The following is a 25,053-nucleotide window of genomic DNA, read 5'->3' on the forward strand; positions in this document are numbered from 1 at the left end:
GATTTGCAACAGAGAACTATCAATAATACCCAAGAACAGTCTTACTAAAAATTCCTTTGACAGTTCCTACCAAGCTTCAAACGCAAAAAGATTTCAGCTCTCTTGAAGAGCTTCACACACAAGCAGAAGTGAGTTTTCACTAAGCTTTCACACAGGACATAAGAAAAAGGAAAATGTTAAAGTTAATGAAGAATGTAAGCACTTAAAGACAATGCCAATCTGCACTAAATGATTGTATATATTCTTTTGGATACAGTCAAATTAAAATATATACTTTAAAGCAATATATTCTGGACCTGTAAATTCCAACACAAGTCTGCCAGGAACTGCAGAAGTATCATTTGTTTATTGTTTTGCACTTTCTATCAATACTTTCCATGACCACAAAAATCTGCAGTAACTACAGTAATTCAAGGCTAAGCCTGAACCATTTACAGCAAAAACATTCTCAACAGTTTGAAACATCTGACCTGCAGGGAAGGCTTTCTTTCTTGCTACTTACTCTCTGCTTTAAATACCCCCTATCTTCACAGGGTCTTTCTGCTTTTTAGTTGCCAGTCAGTGGAAAGATTCCTGCCCTGCAGGGTACTTCTAATCCTGTCCACCCCAGCCTCCATGGTTCCATGAAGTATGATTCCATATGTATTAGAACAAATCCCCAGGGTGAGCCTTTTCAGTTAAGTAACTGCTTGGCTACTATCAATACACAAAAAAAAAAAAAGTAAAGTTCATCATTTAATGTCTTAAGCCAAATACATACAGGGAAAAGCTGCAATTTTCATAGAAAATCATTGGGTGAAGGAACCCAATGAAGTGCCATCTGCTGCATAGACAAAACCCAGTGGTACCTGTGTCTTAGGGGAATATAAAATGAGTGTTCTTCAATAGCATTTATTTTACAAAAAATCAAAAACAGTAAGTCATGTTTGTATTAAGAAAAAACCTAGAAGCTTTTTCTTAAAAATGCAATTCTATTTGATGCAGTTAATCAAGGCTGTTTCAAACCTGAAGTTCATCTTGAACTACTCTTACTACATCAAGTTATAGCCTTAAGTGTTCAGGTATTATACAGAAACTTGTTGGCTTTTGGGGTACAGAACACCTGCATCTCTTAGAGCTGCAACACCTGTATGACTACACTCTGAGCAATATTATTCTGACCAGCACACAACTACCATGATGTGCTGGGACCTACTGGCTTACATCTCCAAATCCCCAATGATTTTCACAACTAAGTGTAAAGACAGCCTCAAACATTGCATCAACCCACAAGTAAAGGGACAAAACAGTAAGGCTCTCCAACAGAAGAAAAAGGGAGAACAGCACATTGAAAACTAGATGTGAAACACCTGAGAGAGATTAAGGTACCATAAGAAACTTGAGGTTTGCTTGGGGTTTGTTTGGGGGTTTTGTTGTTGTTTTGGGTTGGTTTTTTTAGTTTGTTTGGGTTTTTTTTCTTTTCTTAAAATATGATCCAAAGATCTCCCTCAGACCAAGAAGCTACAGGTTCCCAGATAAATTAGGGAGTCTTCTCAAGTCTTGCATCAACTCCAGAGGTAATTATTAACCATACCTAGCAAACTACACCACTCCTCACTCCTGAAATTCACATTTAACAGGACATAATTCATAAGGGCAGAAGAAGCTGGAGTCAAAATCTGGGACACTATACCCCACAATACATTACAGGAACTGCCATCCTGCCTACTCTGATGTGGTAAACAGTGCTAGAACCCCAAGTCAGAAAGCCTTTCATTAACAGTGCCAAAGGAATAGCCAAAGAAACCCAGAGTAAACAGAAATAGAAGTGGCACCTAACAACAAACACTGGTATCAGAGAAGAACAGACAAACACATAAAAAGCCTTTGTGTCCTGCATCCATCAGTTCCAATGTTCCATGAGTTATGCCATGCACTGATCTTGAGTCTCTCTAAAAATGATCAGTCAGCAGAATGGGTATTTGTCTAAAAGGGATTTCATTCAACAGCTCTTTCCTCAGCACATACATGGCCTTAAAACAGTAACAAACACAAAGTCTAAGCCATGGTCACAAAGTAATTACATTAAATCAAGGAGGGAAGCAGCCTGGCCTTTGGATAAATACACATGAAGAAAACTCTTCCTAACTGCTTTTAATCTAGGACTCCTACTGAAACAACACTTAAACAGGTAGAAATCTCTTCAACCAGACTTGTAGAAAAGGAGATTGTTTCCCCAATCCTCTATTTGGACTGTCAAGGCTGCTGAACACTGATTATCTTCCCCCACATATCTTGATCATTTTGTCTCCCTGAGGATTAAAACTGCAGTCTGCATTCCAGCACTGAGTAGATGAAGATTTGGTTATCTGCATCTAATTAAAGTCAGAAACTGATAGAGAGTACTAATGTCATTAAAGCTCAAATAATCCATTTTGTCCTTTGGAAGGGGTTTCAGTACTCCACGTAAAAAAGGCACACTGCCAATTGTGCTGCAAGCTATTTCACAAAGTGGATTCAATACTAATGAAATTCTTAGTTGAGTGACTAGATCAGTTACTTTAAAAGACAATTCCCTTTCAAAAAAAGAACAGTTTATGCTATCTGCATCAGAAAATGTGACTCATGAAATCTCTATTTAGTACCCTCTGTACTTGAAGACGAAAGTACTCCTTAGAACATCAACGACTCTAATCACAGTTCAGCCTCTCCTCCTCCATCCCATTCCTAAAGTTACAAAGAAAAAAAACAGGTGGCAGGTGCAAACAATCTGTTGCCTAAAACACCACTTTTGTTTAAAATTCAGTCAAGTTTGTTGATGAAAAACTTGACTGACTACTTGCTCTCTATTCAAAATAAGTTTTGCTGACAGATCTGCTGTACCCTCACATACATGCAAACAAAACCGGTGACTTTATTGCTATAGAAGGGGTAGAATCAAAAGGCATTTGTAATGCTTTGAACTCATTGTATATATAACTTCTAGCAGAGCTCTAACCTGCCTTCTTGTTATTCTAGTGTGTGAACACACTTTAAATTAGTCAAAGACTACACAACTTCAAAGCCACAGCGCTTGATCTGAGCACAGCAAGGTTCAACCAGATCCCAAACACTCGAGCAAGTGCTGCTTAGAGCACCCTGCTCATGATCAAACATGCTGTCAGTGCACTGTGAACAAGGCCTCAAAACACAAACTTCAGTTTCACTCAGCCCCTCATTAACTACTGTTATAAGGATCAAATATCCCTACACAAACACTTGCACAAATTTCTGTAGACTTAAAGATCCTTATTTCATCTGCCACTTTTACCAATTAGAAACTGCAGTAGCCAAACAGAAGGGCATAAATTGCTAAAATATTTTATCACTCAGGAAATACTTCTGAATATCCTCTATAATAGCTTTCTTCTCCTCTACAGCTAAAAAGATGAAACATGGAGTCCCAACTATTTGCTCATGTAACATTTTAGCTGTAGAAATACCCCAATTAAAATTAAAATAGAATTAAAAGTTTCTCACCACAATGTAATATAAGGATCATCTGAACTCCTAAATTTCTAGAAACTTCACAGTGATAATTGAAGTAAATCCCACAGATTACTTATTAGCCCTGATAAAAAATGAGCTAAAACAGGCACAGATTTAACTTGTTGCCTCCTAACACAATTACAGTTCCCTTAACTATTAGGAGGGAGTCTAAAGCAACTGATGTTATCTGTTACAGTACAACACATTAAATAAATACAAGAGTGTAAAGCCATCTTTCATCCACTTGAAAAAGCAGACACCTAACTGAAGAATGCAGAAAAACTTAAATTGAAGAGATGATGCATAGGAGAAGGTTATGCATTAAAAATCTCACTGGCTACACTACAATAGCAAATTCTACAGACTGCTTTAGAAAGTCTGTCCTAAGTATGTCAGCAGCACCCAGGAATGACCAATCCTCATTTATCAGGAAGGTACTTAAGGATCACATCTGGTAGTTAAAGAGTGAAGAACAAGCAATGCAAGACCAGGCTGGAGAGAGTTACTACAGTTTGGTTGTAAAGCTACAGTTCAGGCCCCAAATGTCAATTCAGGCTACTAACAGAGGAATTTTGAAAGGATGAAACTTGCAGGGCTTTTTTCATTATAATTTAAGCATTCATTTACAGATGAACTCACAATTTTGATTAGATTAACTAGCTTTAAGAGGATTAAAGATTCTTGCTTGACCACACAGAAACACTAAATATACTCAAACTAAATGTGTTTCTCTGTGAATTTTCATTAAACAAATTTTTTTAAAAATTCAACTAAACCTATAAGCATTCTTTTAAAAATAATGTTCTGTAACGAGAGTAAAAATATGCCGGTTTGTTTTGGTTTTCTACAGAACATTAAAAAAAATGTTCTGTAGAACATTTTTTAATGTTCTACAGAACATTAAAAAAGGTGTGTGACCTTACTGCCACATTTCCTGCAGATTATAACACTTCATGATACAAAATTATATACTTGATCACACAGAACTAGGTTGATGAATAATAAATATTATTTGAAAACAATCAAATCTCTAGATGGAATTCTAGTGGTGTGTATACACACCTTAAAAAGAAAGAATCAGTGCTAATTCTCATGCATTGGGTGGAAAGTTGGTACTTTTAACATTCCAAAACTCAATCTAAACTTTAAAAATCAGATGCAGAGGGTCAATGCATTGCAATGCAAGTGACAATTTAATTCAAGTATATTTCATTTTACAAGAGCTGAAGTTAGAAATGTAGATGTCCCTATACTGTCTTCTCTTACTACACAATGGGCCTCCCTTGCTGGGAGTAGCACATGGACAGACAGTGAAATATTTTCAGTTAAGCACTTTGCAGCAATGTACACACATCCATTTTCCTTACAAACAAAATCAAAATGACCAATGATCATAATTTTCCATAAGCTATCTCCTTACCATTAGAGGAAGAGCCCCTATTTGCAAGTGATGCAGTCGAGGAGGTGCATGGTAGTGGGCCAAGTGAGGATGCAGGGGCCCTGGAGGGTAAGTAGCTGCAGTCACACCAGCTTCAATTCCCAGTTCCCTGTCACATAAATGAAAGTGGCATTACAGTAAAGGAACAGCTTGACTCCTAGGTACAATCCCACTGCTTTGGAGAGCCTACAACATAGTACAGCTACAACAACAGTTTCATTAATTTTTTTTTTTTAGCCATATTTAAACTTTGCTGAACTATCTTCCTATCATAAATAAAAGTTATTCGTAAAACATCTGGGAAGATTTAGTATGAAAATAATCTAGACAACTCCACGTTTACTGAGCCCAGTAGTATTATCCATGTGGAGACTTCCCTGCAGCACATGCTGTGGGAACAGCAGTTGTCATGCATGCACCGCTTCACTAATGGCCAAAAATATCTTTAAAAATAATTAATATATTGTGGAACATAAGTGCATGCTTCATAAGTGGGCCTGATGCAATTGTAAATAAGTTCAAAGAGGGGAGAAAAGATACTAGTTTGTACTACAAAACCCTAAAAACCACTACAAATGTATTTAAGATATTGAGTACTCCAAAGCCATATCAACATCTACAAACTTTAAACTACAGGTGCACGCAGCAGCTTTTAAAACAACAGCCAGCATTATCAGCTCTGTGATCAGCACATTATGGTCTCCTGTCCAGAGTCCCAAGGGCTCAAACAGTGTCTGACTGCTCACCAGGCAGATCTCTCCGGAGCTTGTCGAGGATGGGAAGACATAGTCTGAGGCACATGGATGTGATGCCCATGACCATAATTCGGATGCATTCTGTGAGGATGTGGAGGAGGCCGCTCATGAGCACGTCTATAACGACAAAGAACAGCCAGAATTAATTTCACATACTTTTTAGTATGAAGAAACCAACACCCATAACCAAAATGTTACAGACCGAGTGCCTTTAAAATAAGAAACTCGCCATGCAGTATTTTAATTTCTACTTTAGATATAAGTTACCAATTAATTTAAACATAGGTTTCATATTCAAAACCAAACCAGCTTCAGCTACAGTGACCTGACCTTCACTTGGCAGTCATGACTACAGAGCCTGAGAAAGCGTTTAATCCTAACCTCAAAGGGCAGGTAGGAAAGGGAGAGCCACATGACAGCCATGCTCAGATTCAGTGTCATTCACAGCTCTGCTGAAGATTATTCTAGTAAAACTATACTAGCAAGAGTAATTAGTGGAAACCTAAGATACTAATCAGAGAACATTATTCTTGAAACATGTTTGCCTCATAGCTCAGGTAAACAGGGCACACAGTTTTTATCCATGCCAGCTGGTACAGAACAACTATGGATTTGAAAAAACCACTTAATTCCTGCTGATTGATTTCTCTTACTTTTCCGCTTCCCACTTTACCTATTTTCCCACAGAAAGAAATGGATTAGGAGTTTTTCCATTGTTTTCATTACAGAAAAGATGGTTTATTATTCAACCTAAAAACCTGGATTATAACAAAAGCAGTATATATTCTCCAGGTTTAGTACCACCTTACACTACCTGACAAAGCAGACCAGACTTTTTGTAAATTTTCACAGCTAGAGAGGCAAAAATGTACTTAACAGCAAACTATTCTAACCACTGTAAAGTGACACCTCTGCAGAGAAATCTGTCAAGTTTGCATAAATTATGTGAGAACTGTTCATTTTTTGCAGTGGTACAGACTAACATGGGAACAGATCTATCAGCAGAACATACTTGTAGTCTCACCTCCTTTCAGTTTATCAAGTAATTATGGGGAAAAAATCGGGAATAATACAATTTAATTTAAAAAACCAAACAAAACCAAACACAGCAAAACAATTTCCATCGTTTCATGAAACCACATCATGCAGACTAATTTTCCCTAAACCAAGTCTTAATCTAAAAGAAACATCTTTAAATTATAGAAAGCATGTATAAATGTGAAACTCCTAGTCTGGCCATCCCACAATCTTTATGGGTGCATAATTAGACAAAAAATAAACAGAAAGACCATTTGTTATACAGATACACAGCACCTTGATACATAACAGTGAGAAGAGGTCTCTAACCATTCTTTACTTCCAATCCTGAAAAGATACTATATTGTTGGATAGGAAGGATATGAAATGGACTATTATTCCTTAGGTTATTTGTAGAAATGAAGGATGAAACAGCATTAAGAACACTTCAAGATTACAGGGCACAGAACTGAAGGAACTGCAAGCCTGCTGGCAGCCTCAAGTCTATATTCAGTAACAGAGCAATATACCCCAGTTTCTGCTTGTCAAAGTACAATCTGATTTCTAGGAGGCTGGGCCAAGACAACAATAAGACTGATTTTGCACATAATTTGAATGCGAATTAGAGGGGTAAAAAAAAAGACCAAGGGAAGAACAATTCCATACAGTTACTAACCAAACTATACAAAGAGAAATATCACTGAGCAAACTGGCACTGTCTGATCAAAGACTGGTGACTTCAGAGAGAATGTCAAGGAAGAATGTACTATCAACATTTGCCTACAATTTCCCATACATGTTCATATTTCTATACAAATTCACTAAGCTGCAGAATTGCCAATATTCATAACCCTAATCCCCAAACTACTGGAAATTGTCCAGATCTGATAACATTTTTTCCTAAAATGCTACTTTGCTGTCTCACAGCCACTGGCTTCTCTGTCATGTGCCATTTGTGGGCAGTTACTGCCTATAGATACTTAACCTGGAAACTGCCTCAAAAGCTGCAGTTAAAGCAGAATCCTCTTTAAGCATTAACTTCTAAATGAGTTTCAAGTTAGTTAGGAGTCAAATTGGTATAACAAAGTTAGGAGCAACAACTAGAGAGCTCATTCGTTAAATTATCTTAGATATTTAAACACATTACCTGCAGAATTAAAACAAATTCAGCTAATCCGTGGATATGAAGCTACTACTGACCTCCTATCCTAGTATCAACAATGTAGTTAAGCAACAATAGTAGCATGCCTTAGTAGCTACATTGCAACATTGATCACATTCTCAGCCTCCTTCTCTTCTAAAGCAAAAGGCATAATAAAGATATGTAAGTATCTAAACTGAATTAAACCCAGTATATGGCCTCTTATGATAATTTGTTCATTTTATTTTAAAGCATTTGTAATATAAAAAGAATCTTAACTTCATCAATAAGGAAAAACGTGCTGTCAAGAGACATTTGACCGGAGTTTAAAATGTACTCTCCAGGCTGTGGAGCTTGAAAAGGAATTCCTGCTTATTATCCAGAGTAATGGGCAAGAGAAACAAGCTCCCCTTATCTTCCACGCCCCCTTCGTGCCTTACCTGGAGAGACTATTGAGAGATGTCACAGAGCAGGGTCAGACCTGATGCTTGTGTGACTGTGACCATTTGTAAAGACACCTCTTACCATGGTTCAGCATTAACAGCTCCTAACCATGCAATTAGCAGTTTGAGATTCACATGCAACATTTTACAAACCTGAGGGAAATTAATTATATGTTTAGATATTGTTCTGAGTACATTTGTGACATACGTTGGGTGTTGCATCATTCTTCTTCTCTGGACCTCCATCCTCTGGATCACTTCATGAGGATGTAGCCTCTGTGCTGGAGGTGCTGTTGCAGGGATGTGATGGGATATTGGCTGGTGTGTTGCAGGGAGATGCTGTGGTATTGGAGCAGCTGCATTGGCTAAGGGATGAGTTGGTGGTGGAGGTGGAACAGGATGAGAAGATGCATGAGAGGAGATTGATGGATGAAAGGGATGCACTGGATGAGGGATAACATAATCCACTTGAGGTGGAGGTTGTGGCTGTGGAGGAGGATTTCCATGAGAGTGAGGACATGCAGAAGCTTGATGATGAAGAGGTCTGGTCAAGGAAGCATCTGCAATGAAAACATAAGGTGCTTTTAATTTGATCAACTGCAAGCTTTGACTTCAATTTATTTTAAGAAGTATCTTCACACAGGCATTTCAGTATTATTACATCAGTTTAAACGGTAGCAACATGGGAATATGTGTTTATGCAACTTTTAAATAAAGTGATTCTAGAAGTATACCCTACAGAAATCAGCATCTTCTGTAGCCAAAAGCATACTGTTTTCCACCACTGGCAAAAAGAAAAAAAAAAAAAAAAAATCTGTGTGATACCAACTGGAAAAGCTACACAGAAAGGTCTGGGTTGGAAGGGACTTCAAAGATCACATTGTTCCAAGCCCCTGCCATGGACAGGGACACCTTCAAGGTGTCAAGTCTGCTTGACAGTCAAGGCTGCTCCAAGTCATGTCCAGCCTGGACCTGAACACTTGCAGGGAAGGGGCAAACACAGCTTCTGTGGGCAAGTTGTGCCAGAGCCTCACGGGGAGGAACTTCTTTCTTAAACTCGATCTAAATCTACTCTCTTCCAGTTTAAAGCCATTCCCCTGGTCCTATCACAACATGCCCTTCTCAAAGGTCCCACATTAGCCCTCCTGGAGCCCCTTTAGGCACTGGAATGTGCTATATGGACTCCCTAGAGCCTTCTCTTTGCCAGATTGAACAATTCTAACTCTCTTGGCATGTCCTTGTAGCAGAGATGCTCCAGCCCTTTGAACACCTTCACCTCCACAGACTCACTCCAACAGGCCTGTCCTTCTTGTACTGAGGAGCCCAAACCTGAAACACTATTCCAGGTGGGGTCTCTTGAGGGAGGAGTAGGACAGAATCCCCTTCCAATATTACTTTACATTTGTTGTTTAGTTTTTAAAAGTTTAATTCCTTTCTTTCTGGGTTCACTGTTCTATGGAGACAATAAAATTAAAAAAAAAAAACAAAAAACAAAAAAAAAAAACAAAAGAAATCTCAGTCAAACAAATATTCTGCTAAAGCACATCTCAGTGGGGGGACAGGACAAGGGACCAATCAAGGAAAATGAAATAAAAAGCCAGTGCTAGAATACAAAGGAGATTAAAAATATTTTAATAGTAAATTCAGTTTTGAAGTCTCAATATTACTGTGGTCACATATAAGGAAATATTTTACCTTTACCTTGGTCCTTTTCAAAGCCCCTAACTGTTTAAATTATTTCTCAGTCTGTGTTTGCTAAGCCAGCTTTAGGATCAACACGAGCAGGCTGGAGTGTTCCCCTGCTGCCTGGACAGTGTGTCAGCAGTACTCACAGGGAGAATGCATGCACTGGGCTCAGCAGTACTCACAGGGAGAATGCATGCACTGGTGCCAGCAGTACTCACAGGAGAATGCATGCAGTGGGGCCAGCAGTACTCACAGGGAGAATGCATGCACTGGTGCCAGCAGTACTCACAGGGAGAATGCATGCACTGGGCTCAGCAGTACTCACAGGGAGAATGCATGTAGTGGGACAGCAGTACTCACAGGGAGAATGCATGCACTGGGCTCAGCAGTACTCACAGGGAGAATGCATGCACTGGGCTCAGCAGTACTCACAGGGAGAATGCATGCACTGGGCTCAGCAGTACTCACAGGGAGAATGCATGCAGTGTTGCCAGCAGTACTCACAGGGAGAATGCATGCAGTGGGCTCAGCAGTACTCACAGGGAGAATGCATGCACTGGGGCCAGCAGTACTCACAGGGAGAATGCATGCACTGGGCTCAGCAGTACTCACAGGGAGAATGCATGTAGTGGGACAGCAGTACTCACAGGGAGAATGCATGCACTGGGCTCAGCAGTACTCACAGGGAGAATGCATGCAGGGGGGCCAGCAGTACTCACAGGGAGAATGCATGCAGTGGGCTCAGCAGTACTCACAGGGAGAATGCATGCAGTGGGGCCAGCAGTACTCACAGGGAGAATGCATGCACTGGGCTCAGCAGTACTCACAGGGAGAATGCATGCACTGGGCTCAGCAGTACTCACAGGGAGAATGCATGCAGTGTTGCCAGCAGTACTCACAGGGAGAATGCATGCAGTGGGCTCAGCAGTACTCACAGGGAGAATGCATGCACTGGGGCCAGCAGTACTCACAGGGAGAATGCATGCACTGGGCTCAGCAGTACTCACAGGGAGAATGCATGCACTGGGGCCAGCAGTACTCACAGGGAGAATGCATGTAGTGGCGGCAGGACGAGAGCGAGGCCTGTGGCGGCGGCTGCGGCTGTGCCACGATGCCCGAGCCGTAGCTGTCCATGGCCAGCGCCTGGCTGGGCCCAGCGCCCGCCTGGTGCCCGTAGAGCGCCGTGCGCGACGAAGAGCCGGGACAGCACGGGTCAAAGGCCGACGTTCCGTGGAAAGCGCCGCTGCCGTGGCTTCTGATACCACTGCTGCTCAAGTCTACTGGCAATGCCTGCTGCAGAAACAAACCAGCTTTTTTCAAGCCACTCTTTAGACTCTGAAAGCAGAGTCACATTCAAACATCAGAATTTAAAAAACTAGAAATAAATACTGCCACAAGCCACTGGGATCCAAATTTTGAAGTTGTACAGCTTGACTCTGGAACATTTTTAAAATATCCTTAACATTTCTTATTCCTAAATTCATTAATCTGGTGAGAGAATAACTTCCTTACACAAGATTCTGTAAAAGCCAACCAAAAAAAAACCCCCAAAAACCCCCACCATCCCCCAAACAAACTGAAAACCTCAACTAAAACCCCTACAATTGATAAATAAATTGATAGTTCTGCATACTGTAACTTTGCACAGGTTCTTTCCTATGAATGTACTGTTTTACAGCTGTGATTTAATTATTGAAAAAGTCCTAAAATCAATGATTTTAGAGGAGCAACTCCTTTAGACTTTTTATATACAGAACATTAGACTTGATATTTTTCTTCCCTCAAAGCAACTCAATGATTTGCATTGCAAAACTGCTATGATGGGCAGAATATTTCAAGGTAATTACATTAGGTTTGCTATGCAGCCACTCATCATCATGAAGAGGTCAGCTGTCAGTGATTACTTGAAGGATTATGTCTTTATGTAAAATTTCAGGGTTTTGTGTTCATATATATTACAGCTGAATTTTTCCTTTTAGTTCCCTTCTAGAATGCCTGATGCAGAGCAAAAGAGTAATTTATAATTCAGCATCCTTATCCTATTCTCTCCTATCTGGAACAACTTGAAATCCCAAGTCACAAGGTGTGATTGTGAGTCACAAGGATTAAACATGCCTGCTCGTGGTAACTGGTGCCAGAACTGCTGCTTGCTCCACACGGGGCGGGCACAGGAGGAGGCCTTTCCACAGGGCAGCTGGAGTCACTGAACGAAGGAGACAGCGGGACAGCTGGGTGAGGGTTGTGGTGGTGATGGTGGTGATGCTGGAAATGGTGGCCATGCTGCTGGAAACAGCTTGTATGTGGGTGTCCCAATGCATGATGAGTCTGTGAAGGTCCTCCACAAGGAGAGTGCTGGGGGCAGCATGATGGTAGCCTTGGCATGGCCGGAGGGCCAGTTTCCAGTGTTGAATTAGATGCAGCTCTTCTTACTTCATCTTGAAGACAAAGTTAATATTGAAGTGAAAGAAATTAGTAAAGCTGATCACTGTAAAGCAGTGTCTTAAACAGAAACAAAACACCCCGTACCCCACAATTCAGTATTTAACCAATTGAAAACCAGAGCTAGACTATTAACAAAGCAAGCTAGATACAAAAAAGAAATATTTAGCTATACCTGCCAAATGAACCTAAACTGAATGGTTCAGGTGGAAGTACTCATGGTTACCACTGGAGGACATGAACTGACACTTGCCTCACTCTACAAATTTAAGGCATATCATCAGCAGGGAAAAGAGGAAAAATTGTTCCTGTGGTCAATGTGCAGAAACCTCAAATTCCTGTGCAACTGTGGTCCACTCGGGTTAATTGTCCCTCACCACAGTTGCAGACAAGGCAGCTTTGCTCCAGTGATGTCATGAATGCTCTCTGTATATACAGCTCTATGCAGATCTGTATAAATGTGCTCCCAGGGGATTATCCATAGCAGGACATATACTCAAGGAATCCAGATACATCCTTCACTTCCTTACAACATACATTGAAATAACACCTCTGTAACACACTGAAATGAGAGGCTTAATTCCCAGTGAACTACATTCCACTTCCTCAAAACGCAAGGATGTGGTTTGTTCTGTATAACCAAATCATTCCAACAAGCACAAGCAGAAGGCTCCAGCAAATTCCCTGTATCTTATGGAGGGAGAAATCAATGGTCATTTTCAGAATCCTGTCCTCTCAGTTTACTACTGTTAGGTTCAGTACTAGAAGTTCACATGGCATTTAATTGAGAGAATGCTGATAAACTTCCTCTACTTCCCTTGTACTCAGAGGCAACACAACAGTCAAAGCTTATTCTGTACCTCCAGCTGAAGTGCCAGCAGTGCTGCCACTGGGGAGACTGGGAGTGGTCTCTGGTGCTGCAGGGGGCTGGCTCGTGGAGGCATTGGCAGCTGCATCAGAGGCCTGCTCTGAGGTAGATGTACTGGAGCTGGTAGTGGAAGCAGAACTCACAACCTGCGGCTCCACTCGAGCTGATGTGGTTGGCACAACTGTCGGCTCTGGGGAAATAAAAAAAGCTTTCATGTTCTTTAAGCCTTAAAAGTTGCCGAGGTTTTATTATTGTTGTTCTTGCTTTTGAACTATTTTACAAGACATTCTCAATTCTGGCCTTGCCAGAAGCTAAGAAAGTCAGAACACAAAAACCTGACAGGCTTGTGTGTGGAAAGAAAATTGAAATTCCTTTTTTTCCTCTCATGTTTTTTTAATCTACTCAAGTTTTAATAATTAACATAAAATCAATTCTCAACCAAATCTGACATTTAAGTTTTATTTACTGGATTAAAGAAACCCTACTATAAAAGGGATTAAATTACTTCAGTACTTTATGATAAAAACGCTTGCTGACATCCTCCATTAATCCACAGGCAAACTACTCTATGATTAAGTATTATCCTTATAACTTTCTACTGTCTATAAAGAACAGAAAAACTTTTAGACCACTCACCAAGAACAGCATAACCTCTAAACTAGTAGTACTACTTTACAAACTTCAGTCATTCCAGATGCATAGTATTAAAGGCTTTAGCAAGATAAGCTTGGTTTCTAGTCTCAACACATGCTAAAAGCAGATTATCAATATCTGAGATTTCTCTTGAAAGTCGATACCTGTTCATATTACATATTGCAAAGCTAACAGTGAGCAATATATCCTGGAAATCCAAAGCATTTGACGAGTCTTGTCCTTTACTAGAAAATTGTAAACAAGTTAAAATTTAAAACTATACTTGGTGGCATGATTAAAATTTAGTTTTGAAAAAGACTTTAAGTTTGAAATTTTTCTTAAGTAATGAAAGGTAATGACATGGCTAAGAATATAAGATACCATAAAAGGGAAGATTATCAGGAACAGCTCAAGTTTTTTTAGTAAAAATGTCTTCATGGATATCATGGGGGAAAAGCATCAAAAAAACTTCAAATACTTCCTTTACACAAAGTCTCAAAATAAAATATGAGTAGTTTTCAAGATTTCTCTCTATACATAGCAGGAGTATCAGCAACTCAGTGAGCAAAGGAATAAATGTATCTTCTCTCACAAGTCTTCCAACTCATCACATTAAAAAAACATGACCTGATATCTATATTTAAATTCCTCTTAGATTTAATATGGCCTTCCAATATACTAATTTTATTTATTTTATGGACAATGTTTTAGGTGAAATGTATTAATGTTGAAATAGAGAAAACAAGAGCAACTTTACAGAACATGTATAGCCTACAATGAGAAGTGATCAGCTGGTGCTCAGGCCAGTGGCCACCCTTGGTTCCCTCAGGCTCAGGTTCCTCACCACACCTTACAGACACTTCTGAGCCTCCCCTGCCCAAAACATTGAAAAACAGAGGGCTTGGTCCATGGGCTTGGTCCATTGTCAACTACTAGCTAAGAGAAACTGAATTTCCTAACACTGCCCAGACATTAGCCTGGGAAGATAGAAGGGGATAGGATCCTTATGCTCAAGGAACCAGCCAGCCAGGTTTTAAGACCAGTATCTTTGATGAAATAGGCAAAGCTGGGATAAACTGCACAGCTGCCTTTGACAGTGTTAATACAGAAGTCTGATCATTTAGCACTACTTCATGTGTGAAATTTGATGCCTAAACTCAAAAATAGTCCTTAAATCCTGGAAGATTCATCTTAGGCATTTCCTCTAGAAGGCAGGAGAAACAGCCAGTCTTTAACACACACATTACGGAAGTGTTTTAAAAATAACTTGGTTTCTGAATACAAGACTAAATTCTATAATATGAATTTTAAGAATAAATTAAAGCAACATAAACCTACACTGCATCCCTTTAACAACAGAGCTGCTAGGATATTTCACAGTAAATCCCTAAAAAAAAGAATCTGTACATCAACTCATCCCCTACCTTAAAAGCCATTCACCAACCAAAACTATTCTCAAGCCTTTCTGACTCTCCATCCCGCCCCAAAACCCATGACACCTTGCAAAATTAGATATTGCACGATACTAAGCTTGCAATGCACTCAGGGACAGAACCACAACAGGACAAAATTTCTGTTCACATTACAAATAACATCCCCAAAGCCACTACTATCTGCAAATATAAATGGCAAAAACATACATGAGCTTCAGTTTTTCCTTCTCCCAGTTTTTTGATAATTGATAAGTTTCTCTTATGATCTTCAGCAGAATAGACTTATTAAGTGTCAGCAGGTTTTAATGTTAGGAACAAATGAAAGCTTACAGCTTCAGAAACCTAACACACTTTACTAGTTTAGGGTTGGGCTTTTTCTTTTTTTAAAAGTTATTTTTACTTCAAGGCCTGAAAGAACAGTCACTATTCCAAAGCAAAGGCAATGATAGACTTTCCTTTTATAGTGCTACATTGAAATAAGTGCATATTTTTCAAGAAGTAGTTCCAACCTGTTCTGTAATTTCTGCCTGGTGAGTCAGCCCTCAGACACACACCCAAGGCAGCTTTGGAAGAAAAACTGCATCTTTAGATCTGAAAGACTCATTGAAAATGGCTAAACTTTAAATTGTGAAAGGAAGTGCACAAGAGGATTTTCTGACAGGCTTGGAAATAAGACATTCTCATAGAAGGGTACCTTCTATCTGATGCAATTAACTCCAGTGCCCTTACACTGCCCATCCTGCTCCTGAAGAGATTTCTCTGCCAATGGAACTTACCATCTTCATCCACGGTGAGGTCCACGACTTCGGCCGCGTTCTGCCTCAGGGGCTGGATGACGGTGGAGATCCGGCTGCGGGAGCGCTGCTCCGGCGCCCGGCCGGCGTGCGAGCTGGAGCTCGGGCCCCAGTGCGATCTCGAGTGGCCGAGCGCAGAACGAGACCTTAACAGAGGGGAACACCTCAGCTACTGGCCTGCATTTGGCCATTGCTCATTTCTTCTCCTCCTGTCTGAGGAGCTACTCCTAGCTAGGAGATTTTTTACTGTTAGAAAAGCATTTTATTATATTGAGATACCCTGTGACTCCACTTTCACCAAACACACTTACAAACATTATTGCAGCCTTCACCAGAGAACACGACAAATGCTCAGCATGGAGAGTTTAAAGGTCTTTAAACCACGTCCCATGTACATGCAGCTATCTTAAAGAAAAAATTCACTGTGAAACCCTACAGCCATGGCCAGGCAGCAATTATAGCTGAAGTTGTTTTAGCTTTGTAAACAATAATTGAAGAGTCTCCAAACCCTATACTACTCCTGTGCAGGCTGAAACAGCAGGTCTATAAATGATGACAAACCTATGAAGACAATAAAAATTTATAAACATTAAGTACTTTTGAATGTTAACCTGTGACAGAGTACTTTCAGAGAATAATTTCTATACTTCAAATTTCCAAAATGTCTTGACTGTGCAAAATCTCTGGACCTTTCCCTCTAATATTATTTTGCTCCCTCACTTCGGAGAACAAAGACAGCTTTTAGTGATACGTAATCTAAAATGCAATGTGGCTGGAGGAGATCCTAAGCCTGTAACAATACCTAAGGAAAGGAATAGGTTTAGCTCTATATTATAACACGTAGCACCCATTTTGTTCAGTTTAGCCATGCAAACCCTGACACTCAAGACAATGATCTTTGGAGTGTGTATCCTCTTTGAAGCATACAATCTTTAATGGAGGGAACAATATTTTTACAGTCTTGTATTTACCACTGCACTCCCACAAAACTTTGTCTCTCCAGTATTTACATAAATTAAGTGGCTCTTATTTTCCAATTTGGAAAAACAATGTACTCAGACTTCAGAAATTCAGAAGAGGAAAATGTGAAGAAAAAGGAATGACTTCACTAAAAACAAACAAAACCCACTGCAGAAATCACCATGGAGTTACTGCTGTTTTGGCTGTAGCACTGCAGAAGGTGAGGGAAGAAATAATTAATTTTTTCAAGTCTTAAGATTATTACAGAAAACACATCTTATTGATGCTAGGAATATACAAAGCTGTTTATTTTTTACAAGCATCTAGCTTTAGATAGGTTTGAATTTGAAATTTTCTTCAAGGAACTCCACTTTAATAGATTCCCTAAAAACTGAAAATATGGAACAAAACTTCCAGAGATTCTTGGAAGAACAGGAAAGCATATACAGCAGCAGCAGCTTCAAAAAAGTAGGCTGCTTTCCTGAGAAATGCTCAGCTAATCCCTAGATAGTCAACTCAGCCTACACATGCTCTCTTCTAGGATCTCACTGTGCAGCTTTGCTTCTCCCAAATTCTGCACATCAATCACACTAGTACAGCCACCTCAACAACTCCAGACAAGTTCAATTCTCAAGCTTTGGCAAAGCTGTGCTTTGGGGGTTTTGTCATTACTTTGTTTGGGGGTTCAGGATTGGGGTTGTTATTGATTGGGTTTTGTTTGATTTGTTTTTTTTAAATCAAAAATGCATACTGTGCATTCTGGTTAGCAGTTAGACATTACCTTATTGGCTTTTATTGGCACAAAGCTTTTATTTCTACCTCATGAGCTTTTACTGTGACAAACCCAGAGACAAGCAAAACTTTATTAAGCAAATCTCTATTAGGCAAATCTCACCTGTAGTTTTCACCAACTGTGACAATCTCCACTTCACTGTCTGTTGAGGTAACATTTATTTCTTCGTTAGCAGTGACTTGGGGAGTGGAGGATGCTTCAATCACCACAACATCTTCATCAATACTTCCTGATGAGGAAAAAGGAAGGCAAAACTTTCTCTACTTCATTTATATTTCATTCACCAACTGTCATTATAAGAGATTATTTTTCATAGATTTAAAATACATGTAGGCAGAGAATTCCATGGTATATGTCAAAACCTTAGGTGCAACTTTCAAATACACAACCTAATTATTAAAGGGAGCAATTCTGCTGTAAATACTGAAACAAAAAGGAAGGAGACAGAAGACAGTGTGGGATAGGTATGCAAGCTTGCATTACAAGCATTGAAAGCAATTGCAGTGAATTTTATTATCTGTAACACCAACAAAATTCAGTCATTTAATATAAAAACAGAACAAACTTCCAAGCTAGCAAAGCAATAGTGGTTTGTTACCACTAATAGCTTTTTAAAATATGTTTTTAAGGTATCAGTCTCACAGCTAAACATTGACAACAGAAGAAAAATGATCCACCAACTAGTTTATACTTATAACAAAATTAATCCCTTGATGTTTATAAACACCTTTGTATACAGACTTTTTGTGGCATTCACAATCTCTACTAGACAGAGGAAGATAAAATTAAACTAAGAATGATAAGAAACAGCAACTAAAACCCTACAAAAGAGACAAGTTTACTTAGGAAACAGCTTCCACTTCAGGAATAACAGTTACATTTCCAGCCTAACAAGCAGACACATGAAATACTTCTCTAGAGCCGCAACACTGGCCATGACAAGTCTGAGCTACCTACAAGACCTAAACTGAGCTATGGATTATTCACTGAGCATAAAAGAACTAAAAAACCGAGCTGTATAGCTTAGAAATCACTATCATTTTGGTTTCTGCAAATTGCCTCAAGGAAGTGCTTGAAGAATTTGGCCTCATTCAAGTCAATACTTCATCCTGTATGCACTGACTGTTCTCAGCCCTTTTACCCAATCACACGGTGGGAAAGATCATTTTTATCAGTTTCTCAGCTTTGAAAAAAACCCAAACTGCATTACCTATTTTCCAACGGCCTTTGTTTCTGACCATACTTATCTCAGAAAGATTGCTGGCTAAAGATGTAAAGAGTGATGCTGCCAAATACTGATATTAACAAAACTCTAGCAATCTGAAGAATTGTGGAACAAAATTAGTTCTCAGAACTTGCATGAAATTTTTGGGGAAAACTGCAAATACTGCAAAGTCTAAAAAACAAAACAACATTCCAAAACTGAAAATACCATTAGGCCAATTACTGGGAGTGAAAGGCAGCAGCTAAAGCCATAAGCACATTCAGAGGAATGTAAACATTGTGCCTATCGGGGCAAGCAAGTAACTGCTTCCTTACACAAAACTATCTCAGCTGCTGTCAGGCAAAACCACACGGCCAGGCAGCTGGGGAAAGCTCCCTGAGAAAAAGCCCCAGTTCTTCCTTTTATCTTCCAAAGCTGCACTTCTCTGAAATATAATAAATCTGAGAGCACTTCTCAGAGTCCACATGTCCTCAGGCTCAGTATGTATGCAAATTTACAACAGGTGCAAAAGTAGAAAGATTTAGCCTTAAATATGATTTTTGTTACTTTAGAAAACAAATAAGTTCTCCTTGAGGACAGAATCATCTACCATGTAGATCTATACTGAAATTCACCCAGTATGCACCTCTCCTGAAATTCTGACCCAAGCTTAGCTCATGAAAACCAAAGGGAATTCTTAACTGAATATCTACACAATTCAGACACCTTTCTCAATATTCAAAAGCTCATTTTATTCAATCATTTTTTAAGCACTCCTTTAGCTGAGAGGTAATTGTACCAACTACACAAATCAGGCTGTAAAATACATGAGGACTGGTACCCAATGAACAGGTTTTGTGACTTCCAAAATAGCAAATAAAATCTTTAGGAAAACAGTCAAAGTTGCTCCAAGTAGGACACAGCATAGACATAGTTCAGACATATGCAATTTCCTACTGTTCATGCTTCTAAAAACACCTTCCTAAGTCAAAAGCACAAACTGATGAATTTGTCATCCCATGAAGTGCTTTACTATACAAGGAACTAATACTTTCTTCAAAATTAAGCAGAAAAACAATTCCTCTAAACTATGTAAGTATTTAATTGCTTTATACATTCTACCATGGTACAGTATAATTCACTTTTTTCTTTTAGCACATACCAGTCACCTGTCTGTAAAGAACTTCAAGCAAAATTTAAAGCATGAATACCTTACACATCAATGCAACCCCTGACTGAAGCTGTAAGAAGCCAGCTAAATCTGGATAATTACAGAGTTAACTATACTATTCCTACAGTTCCTGAGGGCTATCTCACTTCAAGAAGAGTCACTGGACTGCTGACAGCAAAAGTTACACAGATGTAAGAGATGTATTTTGTACTACTTTCAGAGTAATACCTATGGCTACAAAACAAACAGAAAATCATCCTCCTGCAGGCACACATTACTTCTCTGTCATCTTCTGAATCACAGAACACATCAAGAAAATTATACTCTAGTTATTTGTGAGTAAATTAACCTTTGGGCCACCACTGAAAGAGTCTGTCTGCATTTCAAGTGAGCTACTTAAAAACAAAACTTCTCTCGAAAATCACAGCAAGGATTTTAGTAGTTTCCACAGAATTTGGCATGTTTTTTCTCTTCTCACATTCACAAATAATATTTCATAGTGCACACAAAACACCAAATTTCAGTTTGCAAGTTTTGCATTTCCCATTCAGACCTTTCAATAGCCATTAGTAATTAAATTTTATATGTGACTATTAATCAAAAATAATTGGTAACTTCTTCACCTAAGTTTTTTCCCCTCTTTTAAAAGCCTTTTTTTACAATGGAAACCTAGCACTCAGCTGACCTAGAGAAGGGATAAACTGCACATGCTTGAATCCAAATCTGAGCATGTGTAAAACTATAATTCTCCCTTAAAAATAAAAACACACTCTTGTCCAGGCCTTACCTCACAAAGACAGTAAACCTGTCATAAAAAAGTGCTTTATTAAGCAAAATATAAATTTTATAATAAAATAAATATGATATTGTACTCTAAAGTCCAATACTTAGATCAGTGAATGACATATTTTCCCTAGAAAGTTTTAAGATACTTCACAACAGAAATTGCTATGTGCCAGTGATAGACCAACTTGCTGCTTTAGAATCAAATACTTTAATAATCCAGTAATTCTAAGCAAGAGACTAGGTTTTGCGCAGTAAAACATTTATAATATATATAATTATACTACTATTTAACTCTAACAGAACATGGCATAACTCCAGGATTAATCAATCATCATCCCAAGTACCCCATCAAGGGCACAAATAACACTGGTGTAATACCCAAATTTATGTTCAGCTGACTGCTGTCATTCTCGCTATTTTCACATCTATTTTGCAATTAACATGGAGTTTAACCAGTCTGAATATTACATGTAAGGTAATAAAAGCATTTCACAATACACAGTTTCAAATGAGACAGTCTGATCAACTCTTAAGTGAAACCAGAAGAGATTTAAAATCAGCAGTCAAGTTCCAGTGAGAGAGATGACTTATTCTGAGTTCCAAGCTTTCAATGGATCAGACCAAAAGCCCATTCAGGCACGTGTCCTCTCTGCCAGCTGCAGCAGGCAAAAAAAACCTGCGCAGTCAGAGTAGAAAATTCAGGCTACAAATTTTAACTAAAAGCTCTCATACCACCAGCATCCACAACAATGTCACAGATGTCAGAGCACACTCTCTTGTCCAGTCATTGCTCATGGACAGCTGTCAGTCAGTGTGTTGAATGTGGGACTATGTGCCTCTACAACCACTTATGGTCCTGAATTAAAGATAATGACTTGGATAGCAATTCAGCTTGAAATGAATAATATCCTGCTAGTATTGATGAGTACTTCTCCTCTACCTCTCAAATGCCTGGTATGGTATGGCTGGGGTAGCCCTGCTCTGGGCCTGTCAGGGTAACACCACTGCACGAGGAGCCATCCTCCGTGACTGAGCTGGTCACGTATCTGGGGCTCTGCTCTCGTTCTCAGGCTCTGAAGGTCCTGTGAACCAAGCAGGCAGACCAAACACATTTGTCCTTTCCCTCCCTAGATGTCTCAAGATTCCTGGGCGCCAGGACGATCACTCCCTTCCCTGGTGGCCTTGAAGGTCCGGCAGGAGGCCAAGCAGGTGCTGTTGGTGAGCCTGCCACAGCACAGGGGAGCTGACAGCAGCCAGAGCACCAGCCAGAAATTCCAGCAGCTACAAGCCCCAAGTGGGAACCTGGACCAGAGATGTGACCCCCTCCTGTCACGGGTGGCAAGGGACACCTCATTCATCATCTGCTTCCTCTGAGGATTGAGTGAGTGACTCATGCTCTTTTATATGGTTTTGAAATCTAGATTATGATTTTTAGGTTGATAAAGAAAACCACATGTTAAGATTTGACCTGATCTGCAGAGGGTCCAGGTGATTAGAAATTTTAACTTAGTGGTAGCACAAATTTTGTATTATGTTATTTACAGATTGCATTACATTGATTCTACTTATAGAAATCCAGTGCCATTCTACTCATAAAATCCTGCTAAGAAAAGAAAGACTTAATAGTAACTAAGATTTAATGCTGTCAACATTCTGGCAAGAACCTGCCTGTTGCCTTAGGGTTCTGTGATGACAGTTTTTTTGTATCTTACTTTTTCTGAGACTTACTTGGAATATAACTTCCAATGATGGAAAAGTTTTCCAAAGCACACAAATTGCTTAGGAGTCTGCACCCTGGTGGAAAAGATAGTCAAGCACAGCTAGGGGATTTTGCCCAACTGTGAACCATGCTAATTGAAACCTGTACTAAACGTTCTTAACCTTGTACTAAAACCAGCCCTGTGGGCAATGCCATAACAAGCCAACTCTAAAAATAGCATCTTTTTAGCACAGAAAGCTGCAGCAGGGCTGAAGTGAATTCCAGACTAACTTCTATTACTGTAGCTATTTAAAGCCCCAATTCACAGCAGATGGATATAGCAACACTGATTAATGTCCACTGCTCACAAAGCCAGGTGCTCCCTTCCTCACCACTTCCCAGTTCTTCTCCAGTAAGCAGCATGGTAAACAGGATACTTATACCCTTCCTTATCCACTAATGCTATTGAGATAAAAGGTAGGAATTATGAGCTGCATCAGATGGTGTGAGAAAAGGACTGCATGCTGTAGTTTGTAGGAGGGATTAAGTAACTGAGAAATAATCAACTTTAACAACAGGCAGCTCACTTCCACTTAATACCTGTTTATCTTAAACCTGTTAAAATAATCTGAGCATGAAGCAGTATATGCTTAATGTTTTCACCAGCCTCTGGCTTGTAAAATACTAAATGTCACTATTCAATGTTTTTTTGGAAGATAGACAACAAATGTTAGAGAATTAAGACAATTCTCTAACAGGAGTGAATAAACACTGTCTTATTCTAAGCAGCTTTGAACAAAATTTGGAGCAGCTTCTTATCAGCATTATATTCTAAGAAGAGAAAAATCTGTCTAGCATTACTTGTTCAAAAATATAAAAGAACATGTCAGACCCTGAAGGAATCGTAAGTTATTAGGTGAACAATTTGAACAATTTATGACAATGCAAAACTCTATGCAGCTTGTTTTTTCTAACAACACTTTGCAGTTTTCTAGGGTTCTGCTTTATTGCCAACTCAGTGTATGTAAGGTTAAAAAATTGTTCCAATTTAAGCTTTTGCTAGATTTCCCTCCACAGACTGCCTCCAAAGGGTAGCTCCAATCCTTTAGATCCAAAATGAAAATCAAATACCTGCAGAAGCAGAAAATTTGCATTAAAACATAGGAGACACAACAACAGCAAAAGCTGGATTTTGCCATCTTTTATAGGCAAAGGCGGAGCAGGATTATTTCTGTTGATGTTTACACAGGGTTAGAGAAAAGATTCTGCACTACCTAAACAAAACACAGAATCAAAATTCATGTCTCCCAGCAAAAATGCTGCTGCCTTCTGTCATTCTAACTGCAAGCCCAGTATTGCAATTGAAACCAGCTGATCAACACTGCAATTAGAATATACAGCCCTGTAAGCACCTGCACCTTCAGCTGTAAGGATCATTAAGCTCCACACAGCTGGTTTTATGCTGGCCTTATGCCCCCACCTCCTGTCTCCCCTGAATGAGCTGCAGCTGCCCATCCCAGATATAATGAGAACAATGCCTTCCATGGCACACAGTTGGTAAAACAATATCATCTAGTCCCAGGTGTCAGGATGTGCTGTTCACACTCCAAAACTACAAGGTTTCACTAGAATAGCTTAAACCCTAACAGAACAAGAGAAAAAAAACCCATATAATGCTATTTGTTTTTGATAAAGGTTTTGTTAAACAAAAAAAGCCTCCTTCACATCTCCATTCATATGATTTTTCCATATTAGCCAATTTCCAAAATTAGCCAAGTTAATTTTATTAATTATAAGAATTAACTTACTAAATACTTCTTTGGTTAAAAGGTCTGTGACTTCCATTTCTTGCAACAATCAGAAAGAAATGGTTTTCAGAACAGTTTCAACTAATTTAACTTACTAGTTCTTTAAATGCACTGTATCTTTAGTTAAACATCAACATTCAAAGCAAAGAAATATTTTCTGCAATATCCTCAATATAAATTGCTATTCAGTAGGCTACAAGACTAAACACATCACTTTGAAGCCTGCTTTTTAAAAAATCAGTTATTACCACATCTTTTTAAAATGTATTTTCTCTTCCAAATATTATTCTCCTCCTTCCCTAAGTCTGTCCTCTAGCACCTTTACATTTACATGCCCAGCCTCATATTCTTAGCAGAAGTTATTTGTCCTTCAGCACACTGTAAATTCAGCAGATATGTGTCAATGTAAAGCAGAGAAATTTTCCCTAACATTAACAAGCTCGCATAGCATTACTGTATTTCCTCTATATGAGGAAAG

The 25,053-nt window shown here is 39.1% G+C and overlaps 1 protein-coding gene across 7 annotated transcripts in view; it reads right to left on the bottom strand.

Annotated features, from left to right (window-relative positions):
* RNF111 (ring finger protein 111) overlaps positions 1-25,053 on the bottom strand; it is a 43,832-nt gene that overhangs the window by 5,673 nt on the left and 13,106 nt on the right. For 5 of the 7 annotated variants that reach the window (XM_030281031.4, XM_030281036.4, XM_030281032.4 and 2 more), the window contains exons 3-10: positions 18,010-18,136; positions 16,137-16,300; positions 13,287-13,484; positions 12,103-12,422; positions 11,031-11,280; positions 8,510-8,861; positions 5,692-5,817; positions 4,928-5,054 (exon numbers count right to left, since the gene is read on the bottom strand). In XM_030281031.4, coding sequence (XP_030136891.1) covers positions 4,928-5,054; positions 5,692-5,817; positions 8,510-8,861; positions 11,031-11,280; positions 12,103-12,422; positions 13,287-13,484; positions 16,137-16,300; positions 18,010-18,136 — 1,664 coding nt within the window. The remainder of the gene's footprint in view (positions 1-4,927; positions 5,055-5,691; positions 5,818-8,509; positions 8,862-11,030; positions 11,281-12,102; positions 12,423-13,286; positions 13,485-16,136; positions 16,301-18,009; positions 18,137-25,053) is intronic. The other 2 variants (XM_030281033.4, XM_030281035.4) reach the window with 1 other exon arrangement.

Source organism: Taeniopygia guttata, chromosome 10 (assembly GCF_048771995.1).
Source record: "Taeniopygia guttata chromosome 10, bTaeGut7.mat, whole genome shotgun sequence".
NCBI classification, from domain to species: Eukaryota; Metazoa; Chordata; class Aves; order Passeriformes; family Estrildidae; genus Taeniopygia; species Taeniopygia guttata.